Source organism: Vulpes vulpes, chromosome 2 (assembly GCF_048418805.1).
Source record: "Vulpes vulpes isolate BD-2025 chromosome 2, VulVul3, whole genome shotgun sequence".
NCBI lineage: Eukaryota > Metazoa > Chordata > Mammalia > Carnivora > Canidae > Vulpes > Vulpes vulpes.
The window spans coordinates 85412932-85433035 of NC_132781.1; the positions used below are offsets into that span (position 1 = coordinate 85412932).

At 51.2% G+C, this 20104-nt stretch overlaps 1 protein-coding gene across 5 annotated transcripts in view; it reads left to right on the forward strand.

The window, feature by feature from the left end:
• The first annotated feature begins 222 nt into the window (after positions 1-222).
• Positions 223-20104, forward strand: part of BEND4 (BEN domain containing 4) — a 35005-nt gene continuing 15123 nt past the window's right edge. Inside the window, exons 1-3 of one of the 5 annotated variants that reach the window (XM_072749104.1) lie at positions 223-846; positions 6106-6240; positions 7746-8312. In XM_072749104.1, the coding sequence (XP_072605205.1) occupies positions 354-846; positions 6106-6240; positions 7746-8312 (1195 nt within the window). In that variant the 5' untranslated portion in view covers positions 223-353. Of the gene's footprint in view, positions 847-2484; positions 2642-6105; positions 6241-7745; positions 8313-20104 lie in introns of those variants that run through there. The other 4 variants (XM_072749102.1, XM_072749105.1, XM_072749106.1 and 1 more) reach the window with 4 other exon arrangements.

The following is a 20104-nucleotide window of genomic DNA, read 5'->3' on the forward strand; positions in this document are numbered from 1 at the left end:
GCGCGCGCCCCGGGCTCCGCGCCGCCCTCCCCCGTGGGAGGCGCCCGCCCGCGCAGGCCCCGCCCCGTCCCGCCCGCCCGCGCTCCCCGCCCGGCCCGGCCCCGGCGCCCGCGCTCTCCCCGCAGGCATTGGCGAGACGCGCTGTCAGTCAGCGCTCGGCGGCGGCCCCCCGCGCGGGGGCTCAGCGATGCCAGCGGCGGCGGCGGGCGGCGGCGGCGGCGGCGGCCCGGGCTCGGGCTCGGGCTCGGGCTCAGGCGCACCGGCCCCCGCTCGCGCGCACTCGGGCCGCGCCGGCGGGCGGGAGGCGGAGGCGCCCTCGGAGCCGGGCGGCGCGCGGGGAGGGCGGGCGCGGGATGGAGGGGGCGCTGCGGCCGGCGGAGGAGGGGCCCAGCGGCCCCAGGATGTACCGGCAGCGCGGCCCCTACGGCGTCCTCAGGACGTTCCCGGGCAAGCGGCCGGCGCTGGCCAAGCGCTACGACCGGGCCCCGCTGCTCGAGCCGCTCGCCCGCCCGCCGCCGCCCCCGCCGCCCTTCGCGCCGCCCGCCGCCGCCTCCAGCAGCAGCAGCAGCAGCGCGGGCGAGCCGCCGCCGTTCCCGCCGCAGGGCTCCTTCCCCCCCGGGCCCGGCCGGGCCGCCGCCTCGTCGTCGTCTCCGTCCTGCGCGCCCGCCGCGCCCCAGGGCCCCCCGAGGACCCCGGCGCCGCCGGCCCCCGCCGCGTCCTCGTGCTCGTCCTTCGCCGCCGTCGTGCGCTACGGCCCGGGCCCGGGGGCCGCCGCGGGGGGCAGCAGCAGCAGCAGCAGCAGCAGCAGCGCGGGCAGCGACGGCGCCAGCCTGGAGCTCAGCGCAGGTACCGCGCCGAGACGCAACTTTGCCCGCGCGGACGGAGGGGCGGGGGCGGGGGCGCGGGCGGGGCGGGCGGGGCGCAGCCCCGGGTCTACGCAGCCCCGGGTCTCCACGCGCCGCCGCAACTTCTAGAGAATTCCCCGCCGCCGCCGCCGCCACCTGCCGCCGCGTGCGCAGCTTCCGACGCCGCGCGCCTCCTAACAGGTGGCTCCGCGCTCGGACCCCGCGGGCGGGCATCCCGGGGCGGGGGTGCTGGGTCCCGGGCGGGGGGCGGGGCGGGCATCCCGGGGCGGGCGGGCATCCCGGGGCGGCGGGCGCGGTTCCCGGGTCCCGGGAGGGTGGGGGGCGGGGCGCCCGGCGTCCCAGGGCGGCGGGGTGCGGGGGCGGGCGTCCCGGGGCGGGCAGGGCCCCCGGGTCCCGGGGCAGGACGGGAGGGCCGGGGCGCCGGGCATCCGGGACGGCCGCCGCGTTGGGCCCTGGGCCGCCGCCCCTCCCGGCGCCCCCGCGCCCCGTCCGGCTCCCGCTGCCCGCCCGCTGCCCGCTGCCCGCTGCCCGCCGCCCCTCGGTGCGCACCTGCCGGCCCCGCGGCGCACTCCGGGGACCGGGCGCCCCCAGCCCGGCCGGCCGCTCGGCTCCGCGGGGAGGCGGGGGCCGCACCTGGGGCCGCACCTGGGGCCGCCCCCTGCGGGACCCTCCGCGCGCAGCCGGCGCCCGGGGCGGGGAGGCCGAGCCGGGCCTGGCCCCACCCCCGCGCCCCCGGGGCGCCCCCAGGTCGGAAACTTCCTCCTCGGGCCCCAAAGGACGGTTCAGAGCCCCCGAAGCTGCGTGTCCGCGGGCCGAGGCTTTTGTCCTAATGGAAATAGGAGCCTCGCTCGTCTCTACAGGAGTTAGAGGCGCCTGTGCCAACGTTACGCTGTTTGTCAATATTTTGACACATGAAGGATTGGTTTTGAGAAAGAAAACCTGATTGCAGGTAATAGTGAGCCTGGTTCCATCACCCCCTGCCTGACTCTAAGGGGGCACCTTGTGGGCTCCTCGCTGCTCCGGGGATGCTTTTTGAGGTCTCCACCCCGTATTCTCTTGTGTTTGGGCTCCTCACCCGCCTCCGCCTTTCCCGTTATTTTTCTTCTGTTCTCTCCTTCTTGGGAAGCTTTGTGTTCTTCCTTTCTGCGGCTAGACTCTTATTTTCTTGTAATTCATGCCCATGTTCACTCCCTAGTTGTGCTTTGGCGTTACTTTTTATGTTGTTTCTGCCCAGCTCGAGTTCTTTTCCCATTTTCCAATATTTTTGCCTGCCCCGTTGGGTGACCTTAGCTCCACCACGTTCCCCCAGGGTCTTCCCCCTTTCTGTCGTTAACCCCCTCTTGCTTTCTCCTTTCTGTCTTCGCTGTCATTCAATCGTTTACTTTCTTTTTTACGCTCTGAATCTGCTCCCTCACTTCCATTTTCAGCCAGTTTTAACGTTGCTCTTCCCTGTTCTTTTTCCCTGCATTGTGTCTCTTTTCTCCACCTGCCACTTGATGTCCTCTCCATGCCCCTTCCCACTCTGGCAGCGCCCTTGCAGTCTTCCCTTCACAAGGAGTTTGTGTGTGTTTCCTTTTCACCTTGTTCTAAATGTTCTCTTTCAGTGTTTCTTAATTTTGTCTCTGTTCCCAGGTGGAAATCACACTGCTGAATCTAAAAGAGTGAAAGGGGGCTTTGTTTGATGCACCCTCAAACTCCCTATATCTTTTTGTTTTCTTTTATTCTCAAGGCTGCTGTTGCTGCTGCTCTTTTTGTTTTTTTAAGATCAGAGAGAGGTAAGCTTGATAGCACCAAAGACAGAATGCCGTGTGCTTGTTGGAAAGATGGGTTGGTTGGTAGGTTCCTTCCATGCAGTGAGGAAAATGGTTTGGCAGGAAAAAAAAAGGCCATAGTACTAGACCTCATGAATTGTGTTCATAAAATTCATCCTTGATGGACAAAGCCGGCTCTTTACAGGCACAGAGATGTGAGTGGCCATCAGAGGGACAGTCACCTGAAGAGCTGATTGGCTCTTGGAGGAACTAATGGTTCCACTTTGAACCAATGAGCCTGTGTGCACACAGACCAGCCGCCATTTAAGCGTATTGGGGAGGGGGCTGGGGAGGTGGTGAGTTGCTTGTTGCACCCTCACAAAAGTGTTCTTGCAGCGTCTCCAGCCACCCAGTAAAGGGAAAATAGTCAAGACATCCATGTGATGAATCGCGCCAAGGATAGAAGAGATACAGCTGAGTGTCCAGAGTAAATACAGGGAAAAGATGAAAAGGTTGAAGTGAATCTTATTTGCCATTAAAAGCCATAAACCATTGAGAGGAGAAATAGGTGATTAAAAATAGATTTTTCAGGATTCTTATAAAATCTCACAAAGAGTATAATTTCCCTTAAAAGGGGTAATATACCGTGGTTTTTAAAAGCATATTTTCCCTCTGTGGGAGGCTTAGAGTTAAAACCCACGTAGATCTTGATATGCAGCCTAAATTTGGCATCAGGAAATGGGAAATTGCATCTTTAAGCAGAGTACAATCAAAAATGAATTACAATAAATCCTATATAATTGCATAGGTCATTCTCTTTAATGAGATTTTATTAACCTGACTGTCAAGCTTTTGAGTCAGGCAGATATTTTATCTTCTTCAACTGATAAAAGTGTCAGCTATAAACCACCATATAAATATTCATAAATCTACACATCTGTGGCAGCCTATCAGCATCATTCTTTTGGACATTAAAAGCATTCTAATTACTTTCTGTCTAGCAGAGCTGAAATGCTGCCTGTTATAGTATGTGCTTGGCAGGCATGATTGCTTTTGTTTGCCATCACAAATAGCAGCATCCTATTTTATATACCGATGGTCCAGATGAGCAGGATGGATATTAGGAAGCACCATCTGGTTTTGATAGCACCGAGTATATTAACTCATCTGTTAATTTTTGACACATCATTGATTTATTTATTTAGAAAAATTGCATCCTGTTTTGCTGTGTTGATGTTTGCCATTATGGAAAAAAATTGGATGGTGTTTTTTTTTTTTTTTCAAAGACCTAGTTCACTGATTTAAGACGAGGGTGATGCTCCCAAAGATGCTTTCATTTTCTGACTTCTATTTTCTATGCCATGAAGTCCTCTCTTAAGTTACATTAATGTTTTAAGGGAACCATCTATCTTGAACTAGCTGGAAATCCTTTTGGCAGATAGAACGTACGGATACAGGATAGTGGATCACAAAAAAAAAAAAATCTTTTCTGCTTCTGCATTTTTAATATTAATATATTTCACCCTTCACTGGGCTAAAATCAAAAGGTTACCACTAATCTCGAAGACTGTGATCTCCTTCATAGTAACAGAATACTCTTGGGTATCCGCTGTGATGGGCAAATTCCATTCAGGGCTTTACTTACAAAGAAGGCCATTAAAAGTAAAGGCGCCTGTGTTTGGTTGCCGAGTTCCCATCCCTCTCCTTATTCACTTATCAGATTTAGGATAGACTGAACCACTTAAATTCACAAGAATTTCTAGAAATGAAGCTTTTAATTAAAAAAAATAGATAAACACGGGTTCAGATTTTGGAATCAAGACTCGGCACAATTTGCAACCTGATATTATCCCAACAGATTGCACAGTAGAGCAAAATAAATTACAGGTGGTCACTTTGCAGTGCTTTGTGATTGGGATTTATCTACATTTTGCAGTGTTGGACTTTAGAGAAGTTAGGAATACGGCAGGTAGTTTTATAAAGCCCCTTTGTAGACTGTTGACTTTCTACTTCCCTGCCATCGCTTGAGTGCAGCGTTCTACTAGGGGAAAAAAAAAAAGTTAAAAAAATTCAAAATGTTCATGTTCTCACTTTGCTCAATTAAGAATCATGGGTCAGTGACCATTCAATTGTATTCATATAAAAACAGAACTTTTCTCTGTTTCTTAACAATAATGGGCACTGCGTAGTACTTGCATTTCTAATCACATTCTGTCTGGAAAGCTGAAGTATTGCTGGCTGGGCTGTGTAGTAGGTAGAGAGATGTGCTGTTTAATGCCAAGTGTAATAGTAACATTTTTCATCATGTTCTTCCTTGTATTGATGTTAAGACACTATTTAAATATCTTAAGGTACCAAAAAGAGGAGAAGTTTGACTTTAAGGCTTATGGTCGCTATTTTTGCATCTGTCAGCTCTTAGAACAAAATCAGAATGAAGCGTTTTAAAACACTGAAGGCAAGAACTGTTTTATGGTTAAAGCTATTCTCTAATATTGTCAGTGCACTTTAATACATTATCTTCATAATGTAGTGTGTTGCATGATGATTTTTTTTGGCGTGTTACAAGTTTATCCTTCAATTAAGAAAACAAATCATGCTTGTCCCTAAATCAGGTTTTTTTTTCCCTTAAAATCTATACCCTGATGTGATTTATCAATATGATGAAAGCTACTGAGTGTGCTATTCGGGCAATTCCTTGTAGGCACCTCTGTTTTCGCCTTTCTTTTCATATTTTGTTCCTTTCATCAAGGTTATGGTAAAGGTGCATAGGATGTAAATCAATTGAGACTGTGCTGATTAAAATGCAAACGGTAAATACAACTTCAGGTCTAGAATGGGATTATAGGATTAAAATGAATGAAAACTGCTAGTGTGCTAGAATTAAAAATTCCCAATCAATATCATCCTTTGATTTTACTAGTAAAAGAACAAAAACCCGGAAGTGAAGATGACAATGCAACATCTTAACTCTTCCTGTTTATATGGTTCGGCAGTTTATTTGGTTTGGGTCAATACCCAAATGCCTCAGGTCTTTCCCATTACTTTTTGGTTTAAATCATGGGTTCAAACAGTTCTTCCCTTCTACCTGGCAGGGGCAGAGGCATCAATTCTAGTGTTTTGGTGTGAAAAGATACTTCCCATATCCATATCCATTTTCCTCCAAAATAGCAAGGGGACTTTTATCCTGCCGGCCTGTTCAACGCAGTTCCCAGCCCATCGGTCAGTTCTAGCCTGACCGTGTACTTGACTTCTCGTTCTTTCTTCAGGACTCAAAAATCACTGTGTTAAAAACAGGCCTGTGCCTAACATTTGTGGGGTTTAGAACAAAAGTACAAATGCAGGCCTACATACCACGTATCTAAATATAATTAACAAACTGGTAAATAAAATATGTTCCATCCACCTACCCTGACAAAGACGCCTTCTTAACGATCAGATTTGACTTTGGAGTTTTCAGCCAGCCCATGGCCTTCTCTCCCCACCCCCAGCTTCTTCCACTAGGAGGAACCTCACATACACACGAATGGATGCCCCAGTCCAAACCTCCACGCTCTGGCACCATGGTCTGTCTTTGGGAGAATGGCTCAGGGAAGAGTCCAGCACAGGCCCTCGAAGCAGTTTGAGTAAGGAACTCCTGGATCTTGGGTACCTCACCATGGGGAGAGGGCGGGATGGAGGAGGACGGTTAGGGCAGCCCCCCCCTCCTGCCTGTGCCTAAGGGCAGTATTGTTCCTAGGAGCGGGAATGTGCTGTGCCAGGAGGAAAATAGCCCTGTGGACTCACAGCCTGCCCAGAGTGCTCTTGCCACCGCAGCCAAGGAAATATGAAATGCTATAAACGCAAATCTTATTTTTTTTTAACAAGAGGCCCTGCATATATTCAGTAAAGATTTCGTTGTCCCCATAAAAGCCCTCCAGCATCTCACCATTTTTCATTTCTAAAGTTTGTTCCCCCTCAAAAATACAGCTGATCAACATGGTCAGAAATAGCAAGTAGGTAGTTAAATTTCTATCATAAATAGTTGCTGGAATCTAAGATCTATAGTATTTTGTTTGTGGCCATTCTTCTGAGTAGAGCAGAGAAGAAAATGAGAGGCCTCCACTACCTCTGTGTAAGCCTTCTAGCGTACCTCTGTATGTACAGATAGTCTTGTCTCAGGTGGTGGTCAGGAAAGAAGAGAATGTACCTTGTGACATTTGCATTTAGGGTGAATTTTTAAGACCCATAGGCTGACGTCATGAAAACACGTTTTCACGACTTGAGAGGTTTAGTTTGTTTTTCTAAGCTGATTGGTTTCCATTTGGTTTTTACGTTCCTCTGATTGACAATTAATATGCGTTAGAAGGCGTTTCCGTGAACTAACCAGCACGCTCCGTGCATGCGTGCCATTTTTTAAGAGGTTTGGCAATCTGATGGAAGGCTGTAAGAAGAGGCACTGCTGCTTTCCACATGATGCTTCTTACGGATTGGCATAAACATTGGCCTTCACCAGAAATCCAAGTCCGCAGATCAATGGAAAGAAAGCGTAGCGAGCACAGATGTTGGATAGCACCGTGTTGCTTTCAGGCTCGTCATCGTTTGCCTTATAGGCCGCTCTCTGTTTTACCGCAGAGGTCTAGTGAGCTCTTCAGAAGGACTTCTCTTTCTTCTCCAGTTTGCATCTGGGAGCAACGTACTCTCGGCAGGGATTGTATCAGCTGATTAATAGCAAGGGCATGAGGGCACTCCAGAAATAGAAGTAATGATTGCCGTGAGCCCTCCTATCAATGAGGAATTGAGTCTCCAGTGGCTGGCTCGATTCATTAGAGTAACGATATTAATGAAACCAAAGGTGTGAATTCAGGCCTGTGCAGGCCAGTTAATGCCACGGCAAGAGAGAGGTCTCTCTGGTGCTCAGAGTCGCAGTCCAGCCGATTCCCAGAGTAAGGGGTGGAGGTGACTCTTGGGGCACCCACCCGGTTACAGCATGACAGGAAGCCAATGCATCCTGCCTTGTCACCGTAGTTGGGGGGTGGAGGACAGAAATGCACATCTTTGACATTTTTGAACGTTAACCTCAAAATTGAGGACCTTACTTCTCCCTTGTCTTTGGCTGTCCATCTCTGATGTGTCTTTTCGTGTGTTTCAGAGAGTCGAATGATCTTGGATGCCTTTGCCCAGCAATGCAGTCGAGTTCTTAGTCTCTTAAATTGTGGAGGAAAGCTTCTGGACTCCAACCATTCTCAATCCATGATTTCTTGTGTAAAGCAGGAAGGCTCGAGTTATACCGAAAGACAGGAGCAGTGTCCCATCGGGAAAGGGGTCCACAGTCAGACCTCAGATAACATAGACGTAGACATGCAATATATGCAAAGGAAACAACAGACTTCTGCCTTTTTGAGGGTTTTCACTGACTCCCTACAGAATTACCTGCTCTCAGGGAGCTTTCCAACTCCAAACACCTCTTCAGTCAGTGAGTATGGCCAGCTGGCCGACGTGGATCCTCTGTCAACCTCCCCCGTGCATACACTAGGTGGCTGGACCTCCCCGGCAACCTCCGAATCCCACGGTCACCCGTCCTCTTCTACGCTGCCGGAGGAGGAAGAAGAGGAGGAAGAGGAAGGCTACTGCCCTAGATGCCAAGAGCTGGAGCAGGAGGTTATTTCACTACAACAAGAAAATGAAGAGCTCAGACGGAAATTAGAGAGCATACCAGGTACCGTGCCTTATTCTTACAAGCCACCTGCAGATCGTTCCCGGTCTCATCTGTTTGTGTGTCCGCGTGCATGCGTATGCATGTTTCTGGTTTTGGTTTTGGCCAGCGAGGGAGAAAAGTTATTTAAAAAAAAACAAAAAAACAAAAAAAAACAGGCATGCACAGGGTGGCCTTAGTCTTCCGGTGCCAAACAGAAATTTCAGGATGAACTACTACTAGCCTTGCCCTGTGTATGTTTAAGTTGTCCTGTTCAAAGATCTCTATCCATGTCCATTCTAGACTGAAGATTGGAATAGGCCAAGTGCCATGAGCCTGAGTCTGCGTCAAAAAGTGGCCCTCTTTTTTAAAAGCAGCTTTTGTATTATTATCTTTTTTATTTTTATTTTTTTAGCTTTTGTATTTTTAAAGACTTGGCTATATGTGTTTTATTCAGTAGTTAGAGTAAAGTGGACTGATCCTTCCAGAGCGGGGACGCGAGTATTTCTGATCAAGTGGTCTCTCCTGTTCCGTTCATTTCTTGCCGTTCTTGTTAGGTTTCACCAGGCACAGTCTCTCTTTAGCATGAGGCTCCCCGTTAAAGTTAATAAGCAACTGTAAACTGAAAGGAATAGATCAAAGACAGACCAGTAATTAAGCTGATCCCAAACTATTTGTGCCCCTGGCGAAGCAGGCAATTTCTGCCTCTTAGAGACACTAGATTTGTGGAGTAAAGTCATCTTTATGGCAAGATCGTCTCTGGGTTGCAAAACATCTTTTTTTTTTTTTTACTACTTAAAAAGGTGCCAATTTTGCTTATATCTTTTAATTCACTCCTGCGTGTCTGTGACCTAGTACGATCATTAGAACAGTATCTTCAAACCTTTTTAATCATGCAGCCCATTGATAAAAAATTTTGAGCACGTATCCACCGGTGTACACCGTTATCGGTTAATTACGTACATGTTTTATTATAACTAATATAGTATGTTCAAAGTAAAGCATATATAGCACATTAAAAAATTTTAGGCTAAAAAAAGTAAATAAAAAAATAAAAAACTTTAAGGCTGATACATAAATATCAATAGAAAGCTTGTTCTTTTCCTAACTCAGTGTCTCTGAACCACCCAATTTGGCAGCCGACTTAAAAAGAAGGAAATATCGAAAAACACTATCCACTTGTTTATTGGTACGCATACAAAGCAAAAACAAAAGCAGGTGTTAAGAATGGCCAAATCAGACATTTATTTTCCTTCCATCCTTTCATTTAAAGACATTCCTCAAATAGACCTGAGGTTTGGTTCAGAATATTTTGTAATTAGGTTGAGTGCAGTTGTGTTGCGGGGGAGAAGCAAGAGGCGAAGTTAATCCAATCTCTCCCTTTGCACTTGAGCCCTGGGGTTAGATGAAGGGCTGCGGTGTCTTCCCGAGCCAGGCAGGCAGCAGCTGCAACAGACACTGGGGTAGAACTCAATGCAGTGAAACCAGCGCTCTACTGGGTTCTCCCAAGTCCAAGGGAGTGGGGTGGGCAGACGCACTGTGGGATTGCACAGCTTTCACAGTTCCATAAATTATGGTTGATCAAGGAGGGGTTTCATCTCCAGAGGTGTGTTTTCCATCTTGCTCCCCATCCTCTTCTTTGCATGGGGAAGCAAGTAGTGTCCTGGAGATCGACATAGCCATTCGGAGCTGTGCCTAAGAGTTTCAGAGAGCAAGGACAAGTAACACAGATGTCCAGGTGGTACTGTCTGATTCCCAGTCCTAAATACTTGTCCTTGGCAAATACCAAGGTGTAGTTTGGGATGTAGTCCTCCTCCCATTTCTCAGAATCTATATGAGGTGAAATGTCTGTGTCGCAGATGACTCCTTGCTGATCTTCCAGTAATCCCTGTCTCTGTTTCCCAGAAAGATGAAAATACTGCAGTTTCTTTCTTTTTTTTTTTTTTTTTTTTAATGCTGCAGTTTCTTGAGCCTTCTTGATGGTCCAGTACTGAATGACACTGTTGAAATGAGGCTGTGGTCACCACCCTCAGGGTGAACATTCCAGCCATGTTGGCAGTCCCCTCCGTGAACGTGAATCAGTAGCCGTTTCACGTGGAGAACCGTGATTGCTGTAAATAATCCATAGTGGGAAAAAAAAAATAATAATCCATAGTGAAACCCAACTGTATAAATGAAAATCAGTTTGTCAGCTATGAGTAGAAAAAAACTAGTGTCAAATTTAAGAAAGATTAGCTTATTTAAGGGATGCCCGGGTGGTAGCTCATTTGAGCATCTGACTTGACTTCAGCCTGGGTCATGAGATCAGGCCCCGTGTCAGGCTCCACTCTGGGCTTGGAGTCAGCTTGAGATTCTCTCTCTCTCTCTGGCCCTCCTTCCCTCCCCTCTGTGCTCTCACTCTCTCTAAACAGAAGAAAGATTAGCTTATTTGTGATTACTTAACATTTCTCATTACCTAGGGACAGCTTAGTATTGGGCATCCTGTTGAACATGTCAGTTAACAATGAAAACTTGAAGCAGGGGACTCCTGGGTGGCTCAGTGGTTGAGCATCTGCCTTTGGCTCAGGGCGTGACCCTGGGGTCCTGGGATCGAGTCCCGCGTCGGGCTCCCTGCATGGAGCCTGCTTCTCCCTCTGCCTGTGTCTCTGCCTCTCTCTCTGTCTCTCTCTCTCTCATGAATAAATAAAATCTTAAAAAAAAAAAAAAAAAAGTAAAAGAAAAAATTTGAAGCAAGAGAAGCCATCACTATGCCCTTGCCCTCATCACCCACTCTCCATCCTTGGCTAAACAACAAACCAGATTGTGGGTGATCACTTAAGAATCCACCTTTCACTCCATTAGCTACAAATCCGGGTAGGTGGGGGGAATCTGTTATTTTTAGACAGCCATTTGAAGAAAAGCATAGCGAGTAGTTCCCTGGTTTTGCATGTAACAAGAGTATTTTGTAAGCAGTAGCCTCCTGTATAACACGGCATGGATTTCTCTAAGCAACATCAAGGTTTCCAACGGCCCCAGTAGGCCTCTGTTGTTCTAAAGGTGGGTGCATTTCCATGGGAGGACCTAGGGCCTTCCTGTGGTAGAAAGTACCCTTATGTTGTGGGATCAGTCTGCCTAACAGTCAAGCGGATGGACGAGTTACAAAGGAGAAAGCATTCAGAGGAAATAAGGGTAACAAAAAGTAGGGACGCCTTCCCAGGTCACGGCTGAGACACTGATTTTAGTTCCTTCTCGGCTGCTCTGGTGTTGTGCTGTTGAGTGACTTTGAGATTCCTGGTGTTTTGGGGTTTTCCCTGAAATAAACCATTCGTCCCTGGGAGCTTTTCTTGAAGCAGGACTTCACGTGAGCCTATTAGGATGCAGTGGGGGATTATTTCACTTGGGCAGTTAAAAAAGGGGACAGGAAAGTGCAGATCTTACCCCCCCCCCAAAAAAAAAGAGGTTGGAGAAGGTGCTCTTTTAGGACCCAGACAGGGTCTGGATTCCTGTAGTATTTGTCAAACAGTCAGCAAAGGCGTTTTGATGATCACACGCAAGTACGGGGCTTCTGGAGAATAGCACTGACTCCCTGTCCCACGGTTCCTTGCAGACGGGGGCAGGTAACTGTCCTAAGGGGCGAGCATTAGCACTTACTCTTTTGTGTTAGATTATCACACCAGAAATTAAAGTCAGTTGAAAAGTCTAAACTTTCAGAAAGAAAGTGAAGATAAATTCAAAGTGAAAAGCCACAGAAGGAGGGGTGTCTGGGTGGCTCAGTGGGGGACGCGTCAGCCTTCAGCTCAGGTCACGGTCTTGGGATGGAGCCCCCCCATGGGGTTCCCTGCTCTGCGAGGAGCCCGCTTATCCCACCCCCTCTCGCTGCTCTCGTGCTCTCGCTCTCTCAAATAAATGAAATCTTTTTAAAAAGCCACGGAAGGAAATGATATTTGGGTCGGAAATCCAGAAAGCCGAGACCTTACTAAAAGAAAGTACTGGGGGATCCCTGGGTGGCGCAGCGGTTTGGCGCCTGCCTTTGGCCCAGGGCGCGATCCTGGAGATCCGGGATCGAATCCCACGTCGGGCTTCTGGTGCATGGAGCCTGCTTCTCCCTCTGCCTGTGTCTCTGCCTCTCTCTCTCTCTCTCTCTCTCTCTCTCTCTTTCTCTGTGACTATCATAAATAAATAAAAATTTAAAAAAGAATTAAAAAAAAAAAAAAGAAAGTACTGGGGAAACGCCTCAGTGGAGAGGGGATCAGGTTAGAGCCAGCGCGCTTGTTTAGAAAGCTCACAGTCAGCAGGAGGGGAGAGAACTCATAAGGGGGGGAGAGGGTAATAAAAAAAAACTAGATGTCCTCTAAGACCCCAGTGAGAGGGGATCCCTGGGTGGCGCAGCGGTTTAGCGCCTGCCTTTGGCCCAGGGCATGATCCTGGAGACCCGGGATCGAATCCCACATCGGGCTCCCGGTGCATGGAGCCTGCTTCTCCCTCTGCCTATGTCTCTGCCTCTCTCTCTTTCTCTCTCTCTCTCTCTCTCTCTGTGTGTGTGACTATCATAAATAAATAAAAATTAAAAACAAAAAAAAGACCCCAGTGAGGCGCACTTGGGTGGCTCAGTCCATTAGGCATCTGCCTTTGGCTCAGGTCCTGGTCCTGGGGTCCTGGGTTCGAGCCCCATTCCTCTCTCTCTGCCTGCCGCTCCCCCAAGGTGCACCAGCACTCCACATTCCTCTAAGAAAAAAAAAAACAAAACAGTGAATCGTCGTTGCGCCTTAGAATTATCTTTGAACAAGCGAATATCAAAAAATGTGGGTCTCAGGATCATAAAATATGGCAGTTTCAAAAATAGCTTCCAAAGTAAAATAATCATGACTCCTTGAAACTACCTTGAGCCATTCTAAGTGCCAAATATACCGAAATCTACGACTGACGTTATTAAAGGGCTTTTCTGCCTTTTAAAAACACATTTATGATTATCTCAACTTCCCTTCGTTGACGCTGAACAAACACTACTACTCCCCCTTGATAGATGTGGGCTCGACAGCGGGACGGGCAAAGTGTGTGGCGGAGCTAGGATTGTCCTCCGAGTTCTTGACTCCGGACCGAGTTCATGACCCCCTGGGTCCCGAAGATGCAGCGGAGGAGTCTCTAACGCGGGGTTAGCACCTGCGGAAGCCTCGCCCCCAGGGCAGGTGACAGCTGGGGTTCTGAGGACCTCGGGTCACATTTCTATCAACTGATCAAAATCTATCAAATCTATCAAAACAAGGCACATAGCCTTGTCTTACGTATGCATTTGCTTAAAGAGGCCTGTTTAACGCGTGGCGCTGTGGGATTGACCGGCCCACCCGCCTGAAGCTCCTCTAAGCCGTGTCCTCCCCCCCCCCTCGCCCCCCGAGGCCCTCACAGCCTTCCCACACTTAGCACCCCGTGGCCCTCAGCCCTTCGACACAGGAAAACCCCCACATAAAGCACCAAAAGTACGAAAAATGTGGCACGGGGCCCCACTTGCTGCGGCGCGAGAGCTAACCAGGCAGGCTGCGCCGGGCCTCAGCTGGGATGATCGGTGAGGGGCCGCGGCCGGGGTCGGGGACGGTCCCACAGACATTTCAGCACGCTGGGGAGAAACGTGGAAACTGCGGATGATGGGGATTGACCGTACTAACTCGAGGGTACAAACCAGAAAACTCACCTTGGATTATGCAGCTCTGATCCCATTAGTCCACAGTTGTCATTTCCTAAGATTTTTTTTTTAAGATTTTATTTATTTATTCATGAGAGACAGAGAGAGAGAGAGGCAGAGACAGAGGCAGAGGGAGAAGCAGGCTCCACGCAGGGAGCCTGACGCTGGACTTGATCCCGGGACCCCGGGGTCACGCCCTGAGCCAAGGGAGATGCTCAACCATTGAGCTACCCAGGCGTCCCTCCTAAGATGATTTTTAAAAGCTAAATCAGGAATGTCAGGCTTTTTTGGATCAGGTTTTATACAGTGGCCGTGGAGTGAGTGTGGTGGAGGTGCGCCGGGGCCCTCTCCCAGCCTCCTGCTCGCAGGTGCCCGGACATGCCTGGGGAGAAGTGTCAGGGTGGCTTTGGGTCCTCAGAAGCACGTTAACCAGATTTTAGTGGGGGTTCTAAGGAGGAGGAGGACCCAGGAATATGTGCGAATAAACCTAGCAGAGGGGAACAGCGGAGTACGAGGATTGAGGTCCTTTTATTGGAGGTTGGTAGACGTTGTCACAGCCCTTGCGGTGGCCGCGAGATCGAGAGAGACGGGCCGACGTGTGGTGGAAGAATGGGCTCGGAGGCACGGCCGGGCTTGGACTTCTGCTTCTGGAATCGGCCGCCTGTGGGTTTTGGCGAGCGGCTTCCCCACTCCGAGCCTGAGTGGCTTCTTTCCGAACGGCGAGGTCAGTAGCGCTGTTGGGGTGTCGGCGGCACGGAGCTCACGGCAGCGGCTGTGCCTCCCGGGGCCTCTAGTTAGTGCTCAACGGTAAGAACGGGGCGGGGGGGGGGGGGCTGTCCTGCACCCGGCAACGCCGACGTCTTACGCGGTCTTCCTGGGGCGTGAGTCGCATTCTGGGCTGTGAAGCGGTCCGCACGCAGCTCCCCGGGTCAGCCTCCCCCTGGACTCCACCCTTCAAACACTCCTCAGTTTGCCCCCCGCCCCCGCTTTCATCCGGGCCTGTCAGCATGGGCATGGACCTGGGCAGTAGCCATCAGGCCTCCAGACCCCAGCCTCCCCGACCGAAAAGCCCCGATCCCCCCGCGGCAAGGCCGCTCCAGGCGTCGCGGGGGCAGTAGGTAAGCTGAGCAGCCCTACAACCACGGCGCCCTCGCTGCCCGAGTCTTCCCGTCCACCTGGAGACTCTCCCTCCGTTCCCGCCACGTGTGAACCAGGTGTCCCAGCCCCAGGGGCACTTGGTCTTCCCTTGCTCGTGCTGTCCTCCCGGTTCCAGAACGTCCTCCTCTTCCCCACGTGAGAAACGCTGCCTCATCCCCCAGGACCCAGTGCAGAGGACACTCGCTTCTGCGCCGAGTTCTCCCCCCAGCTCCCGGCCCGGGCGGACCCTCTCCCTAGTCCGTCCTGCACACACTCCCGGGAAAGTCCATGTCCGGGGAGGTCTTTACTTTGTGCATTTGCCCGTTTCTCCCGGGCGTCCTGACAGGACCGGCGAGGTCAGTGTCCTCCAAGTGCCCCGAGCCTAGCCCGCTGCCGGGCACGTGGCATCTGCACGTGGCGCTGACATCACGCACACAGGGCCCCGTAGGGCCGCGTACGACCGAAAGCTCGTCATTCCTCCCTGCGTGTTCACGGCTCAGGGGCTTATGCTTCAGACACCGCATAAGCAGGACACTGAAGGATGGCATGAGCGCCCAGACGGCGTGGTCATCGGGACAGTCGGTCATTTCAATTTCCCCGTAAAATCACGGGGGGGGGGGGGAGTGTATTTTGTGAATCTTTAAAGACAGTTACACAGTGAAGTAAATTAAATAGTGCTGGAGGAACTGCTCAGGATTTTAATGTGCTGATGTGCCGTGAAAACCAGGTGCTCGAGAGCCAGGCCTCCCTAATGGGAATATGCGGAGCTGGGGCTGGCCCCTCTTACTCGTTGCCCCAACAGAGTCCATCCGGTGACCCCCAGGGGACTCGCTAGGCTCCTGGGGGTAAAACAAGACCAGCTGACGTGGGGCAGTAGTCACTGGGGCTCTCTGCTTGACGGGGGTGTTTCAGCCCCCCCAGTACCTGTATGCAGTAGGTAATTGTCCCTGTTTTGCAGAGGAGGTAACAGAGGCTAAGACAGGTTGACCAACCTGCCCACCATCACAGTTCCTAGTGCCAGGTAGAGACCATGAAGGGGAAAGCCACCCAAGACTTACTCGAGGACCAATGTCCGCGGGGAGGGCCCTGCAGCCAACGGATGGGCACTAGGAGCGGCGGACAGTGTGGTGCAGGCCCTGCCGGTGTGGACTTGGCGAACTCCCCCCACCCCCCCGACAGGACCAAGTGGAGCCATCCGGGCGAGGCCACCGGCCTGGGTCCCAGGGGAGGACGTTCCTCGGCAGGCCGTGGATGCCCAGGGGGGTGTTTGGAACCCGGTTCCCCCCGTCTCAGTGGACACGGGACATCTTACGAACCTGTAGCTTCTCTCCCTCCCGGGCATTGTACTCGTTGCAGGACTCTGCATTTCCACATGCTGGTGTGTGGGGGACGGGGTGCGGGGGTGGAAGTCGTGATTACTGACGGCAGGACCGACCTGGGGACCTGTGGGCTGCCTTACGTCCTCCCTCCCCTTTCATGGAAGTTTTGACAGGCTCTGGCTCGGCTAGGGTCTCCCTAAGGCTGCGGGGCGCGGCCTTTCTTCGGCCTAAGGCTTCGGCCAGTAGGTGAAAGCCGCCCAGCGGGTCTCCGGCCGCAGCTTCTCAGCAGCGGGCGCCCTGCTTACTGTCCAGGATGTGCGTGGGGGGCCGTGGGATGCGGAGGCGGCTGGGGCATCGCAGCTCCCGGACCATCCCTGACCCCCGGCCGCGCCCCGTGAGAGCCAGGGGAGCAGCGTCTGTGGAGCAGCAGGCCACGCCACGGGGGCGTTTCCACGATTTCTTCTCGGGGCCACTGCTTCCCCCCGGGAGGCAGCATGGTGTGGCTGCGGGGAAGATCGAGTCTCTCCTTCCACGGTCTTCCCTCGTGAACAGACCCAACTATCCCCACTTTCCATACGGACTTTATTGGGGTTTTACACACACACACACACACACACACACACACACACACACAGTTTCGTCTGATTCTGCCGCTTCCCTGCATAAACACGGGCAGCCCTGCAAAGAGCCCACTCGGGTGACGTTCCAGATCTGTCACCGAAGGGCCGCGGTCTCCGCAGGGGCTGGGAAGGGGCCTGGAGGCCTCTGCTCTGTGAGCATCAGGGCCGGGGAGGGCCCCGCACCACACCCAGGGGCTGGTGTACATCGTAAGGGCTGGGGAAGAGCCTTGTCCTGGCCTCCTGGCCTTCAGCCTGGACCCAGGTACCCACCTACAGGACCCACTTGCCCCTACAGCCCGTAAATGCACGTGAAATCCCATTTTCTCCCAACGTTTGAATCCGCCGGCCTCGCTCCTAGCTCAGCACTGCTGCCCAAGTATTGGGAGTGTGGGGAATGGGGGAGCTGGCTTGCGGGCCTTCCCAGGGCTGTGCGGACGACCAGCAAGGGAACCGGGGCGGCAATCCTATCGACATGCTTCAGACAATTTTTACGTTATTATTACACATGCCCACTGTAGATGTTTTTTTATTTTTATTATTTTTTTAAAAGATTTTATTTATTTACGATAGACATAGAGAGGCAGAGACACAGGCAGAGGGAAGCAGGCTCCCTGTGGGGTGCCCGACGTGGGACTCGATCCCGAGACTTCAGGATCACACCCTGGGCCAAAGGCAGGCGCTAAACCACTGAGCCACCCAGGGGTCCCCCCTGGAAGTTTTTTTAAATTGGTTTTTACAACGACTGTGGGAATAATAACTACCCTGATCCTGCTACTAAAACGTAATCATCGCTAATTATTATTATTAACGCTCCAGCATATTTCTTTCCAGTCTCTTTATGTACGTAATTATTCGTAACGTGGTGGAGGTCATGTTGAATATTCCGTGTCGTAAGCGTTTTTAAACGCTTCGTCTAAACACTTTCTTCATAAATATCTCTTCTAAAGATCTATTTATTTGAGAGCGCGCAAAAGAGTGTGTGCGCACGAGCAGGGGCAGGAGGAGAGGGAGGGGAGAGTCCCCACGGAGCACAGAAGAGCACGGAGCCCGGTGTGGGGCTCGATCGCCCAGCCCTGGGGTCACAGCCTGAGCTGAAATCAAGAGTCGGATGCTAACCGACTAAGCCCCCCAGGCGCCCCTTCATAAACGTCTTAATGACTATAAAATATGGGTAAGGGATCCAAAGGAGTTTCATTCAAATCCCAATCAGTCCATGAGTGTTTGCAATTTTTTTTTTAAAAGATTTTATTTATTTACTCATGAGGGACACGGGCCAGAGGGAGAAGCAGGCTCCCTGCAGGGAGCCTGATGCGGGACTCGATCCCGGGACCCCGGGGTCACGCCCTGGGCCGAAGGCAGGTGCTAAATTGCTGAGCCCCCCGGGCTGCCCAGTGTTTTTGCAACTTTTACTAAAACTTAACAAACGAAAGCGAGAGTCCTACCTCGCACGAGTCACTTGGCAAATCAGTGACGTGTGTGCGGCTGCGTGTGATTCTAATCGCAAGCCGCGAAGGGGAAGTGCTGCTGTTGGGAACCTCCCGCGCGGTCCCGGGTACGGGAGACCTGGACACAGGAGTGAAATGGGGCCCGCGGGCCACGCGGTTAGTGAAAACCCAGAACTGGAGCAGCGAATGGCTTCCTGGCTCCGTTAGCTTCGCGGGTCCTCTGCTTTCCCCCGTTACTGCCATTAAGCAAAATTCATTCTCCCTCTCTGAGGCATCAGTACGGTGGCTTCGACTTTTAATAGGCGTGAAGTTCGACGTCCTCCTTTACGAGGCTCTGGTTTGACAGGAGGCCGTGGGCTTCGTGGTTGTGCAGCAAGTGCTTCTCCAGCGCGAAGACTGCACCCAAGGGCAGTGGGACACAGGTCCAGAAAGGTGGTTATTCAACAAAATACTTCTTTTTTCTTTTTTTTGACAAGAAGAAAAGATTGCCAAACTACGACTACTTCCTATCGTTCCTATCCTTCGAAAGGATGTGGATGGACATTTTGATTCGTTACATCACAGTGTGATGTCCCCTAAAAAAAAACCCCAAAGCTATTAGCAGTGTGGATAAAGATGCTATCTTAAAAAAAAAAAAGTGAGGAAAAAGAAAGTGCAGAAAGCAGCAGTGATACTTTAAAATTGGGGTTTAGGTTAAATATTTATTATTTTCTTTAATGTGACAAAAACAGCCTAAGAAAACCCCACAGCTGAGACACATAGTGGCAATAATTCCTATAAATTAGGTTATTAACTAAGCTACCAAGACCTTTAAAAGCAATTAGTTAATACTGTTCCCGAAAGGGCTCTTACATAAATCTCGCGCCATAGGAATTATTTATGCAGTGGTACAAAAAGGTGTCAAGGCTCCATGTCGGGTTAATATCTGTTCGGTTTTATTGTAATTATTCAACGAATGGATGAGATTAAGGCCCAAGAATTTAGTGCAACAGTTGGCGAGCTACACAGCAACCAAATCTGCATTGGGCCCCGAGGGGTGAGAGCTCTGGCCGGCTTTCTCCGGGTCGGGAAGCAGGTGTCCCCCGCATGCCCGTCCCGCCTACCGCTGACCTAGGAATGGCTCTGTCGTCAAAAACAGGTATTCCTCAGCCATTAGAAACGACAAATACCCACCATGTGCTTCGACGTGGTTGGGCCTGGAGGGTATGATGCTGGGTGAAGTAAGTCAATCGGAGAAGGACGAACGTTATATGGTCTCATTCATTTGGGGAATATAAAAAATAGTGAAAGGGAATATAGGGGAAAGGAGAAAAAATGGGTGGGGAATATCAGAAAGGGAGATGGAACAGGAGAGACTCCTCTAACTCTGGGAAATGAAGTAGGGGTGGGGGAAGGAGAGGTGGGCGGGGGGGGGGGGTGACTGGGTGACGGGCACTGAGGGGGGCGCTTGATGGGATGAGCACTGGGTGTTATTCTGTATGTTGTCAAATTGAACAAATAAAAAATAAATTTATTTAAAAAAAAAAACGAGTATTGTACTACGGATCTGAAACTGGGGAGGTTAGTTTGCGGCGACCTTGGGTGCTAACGGTACAGCTTGAAGGCTCCAGGACCCGTCCCTCGTGTGAGTGCCTCAATG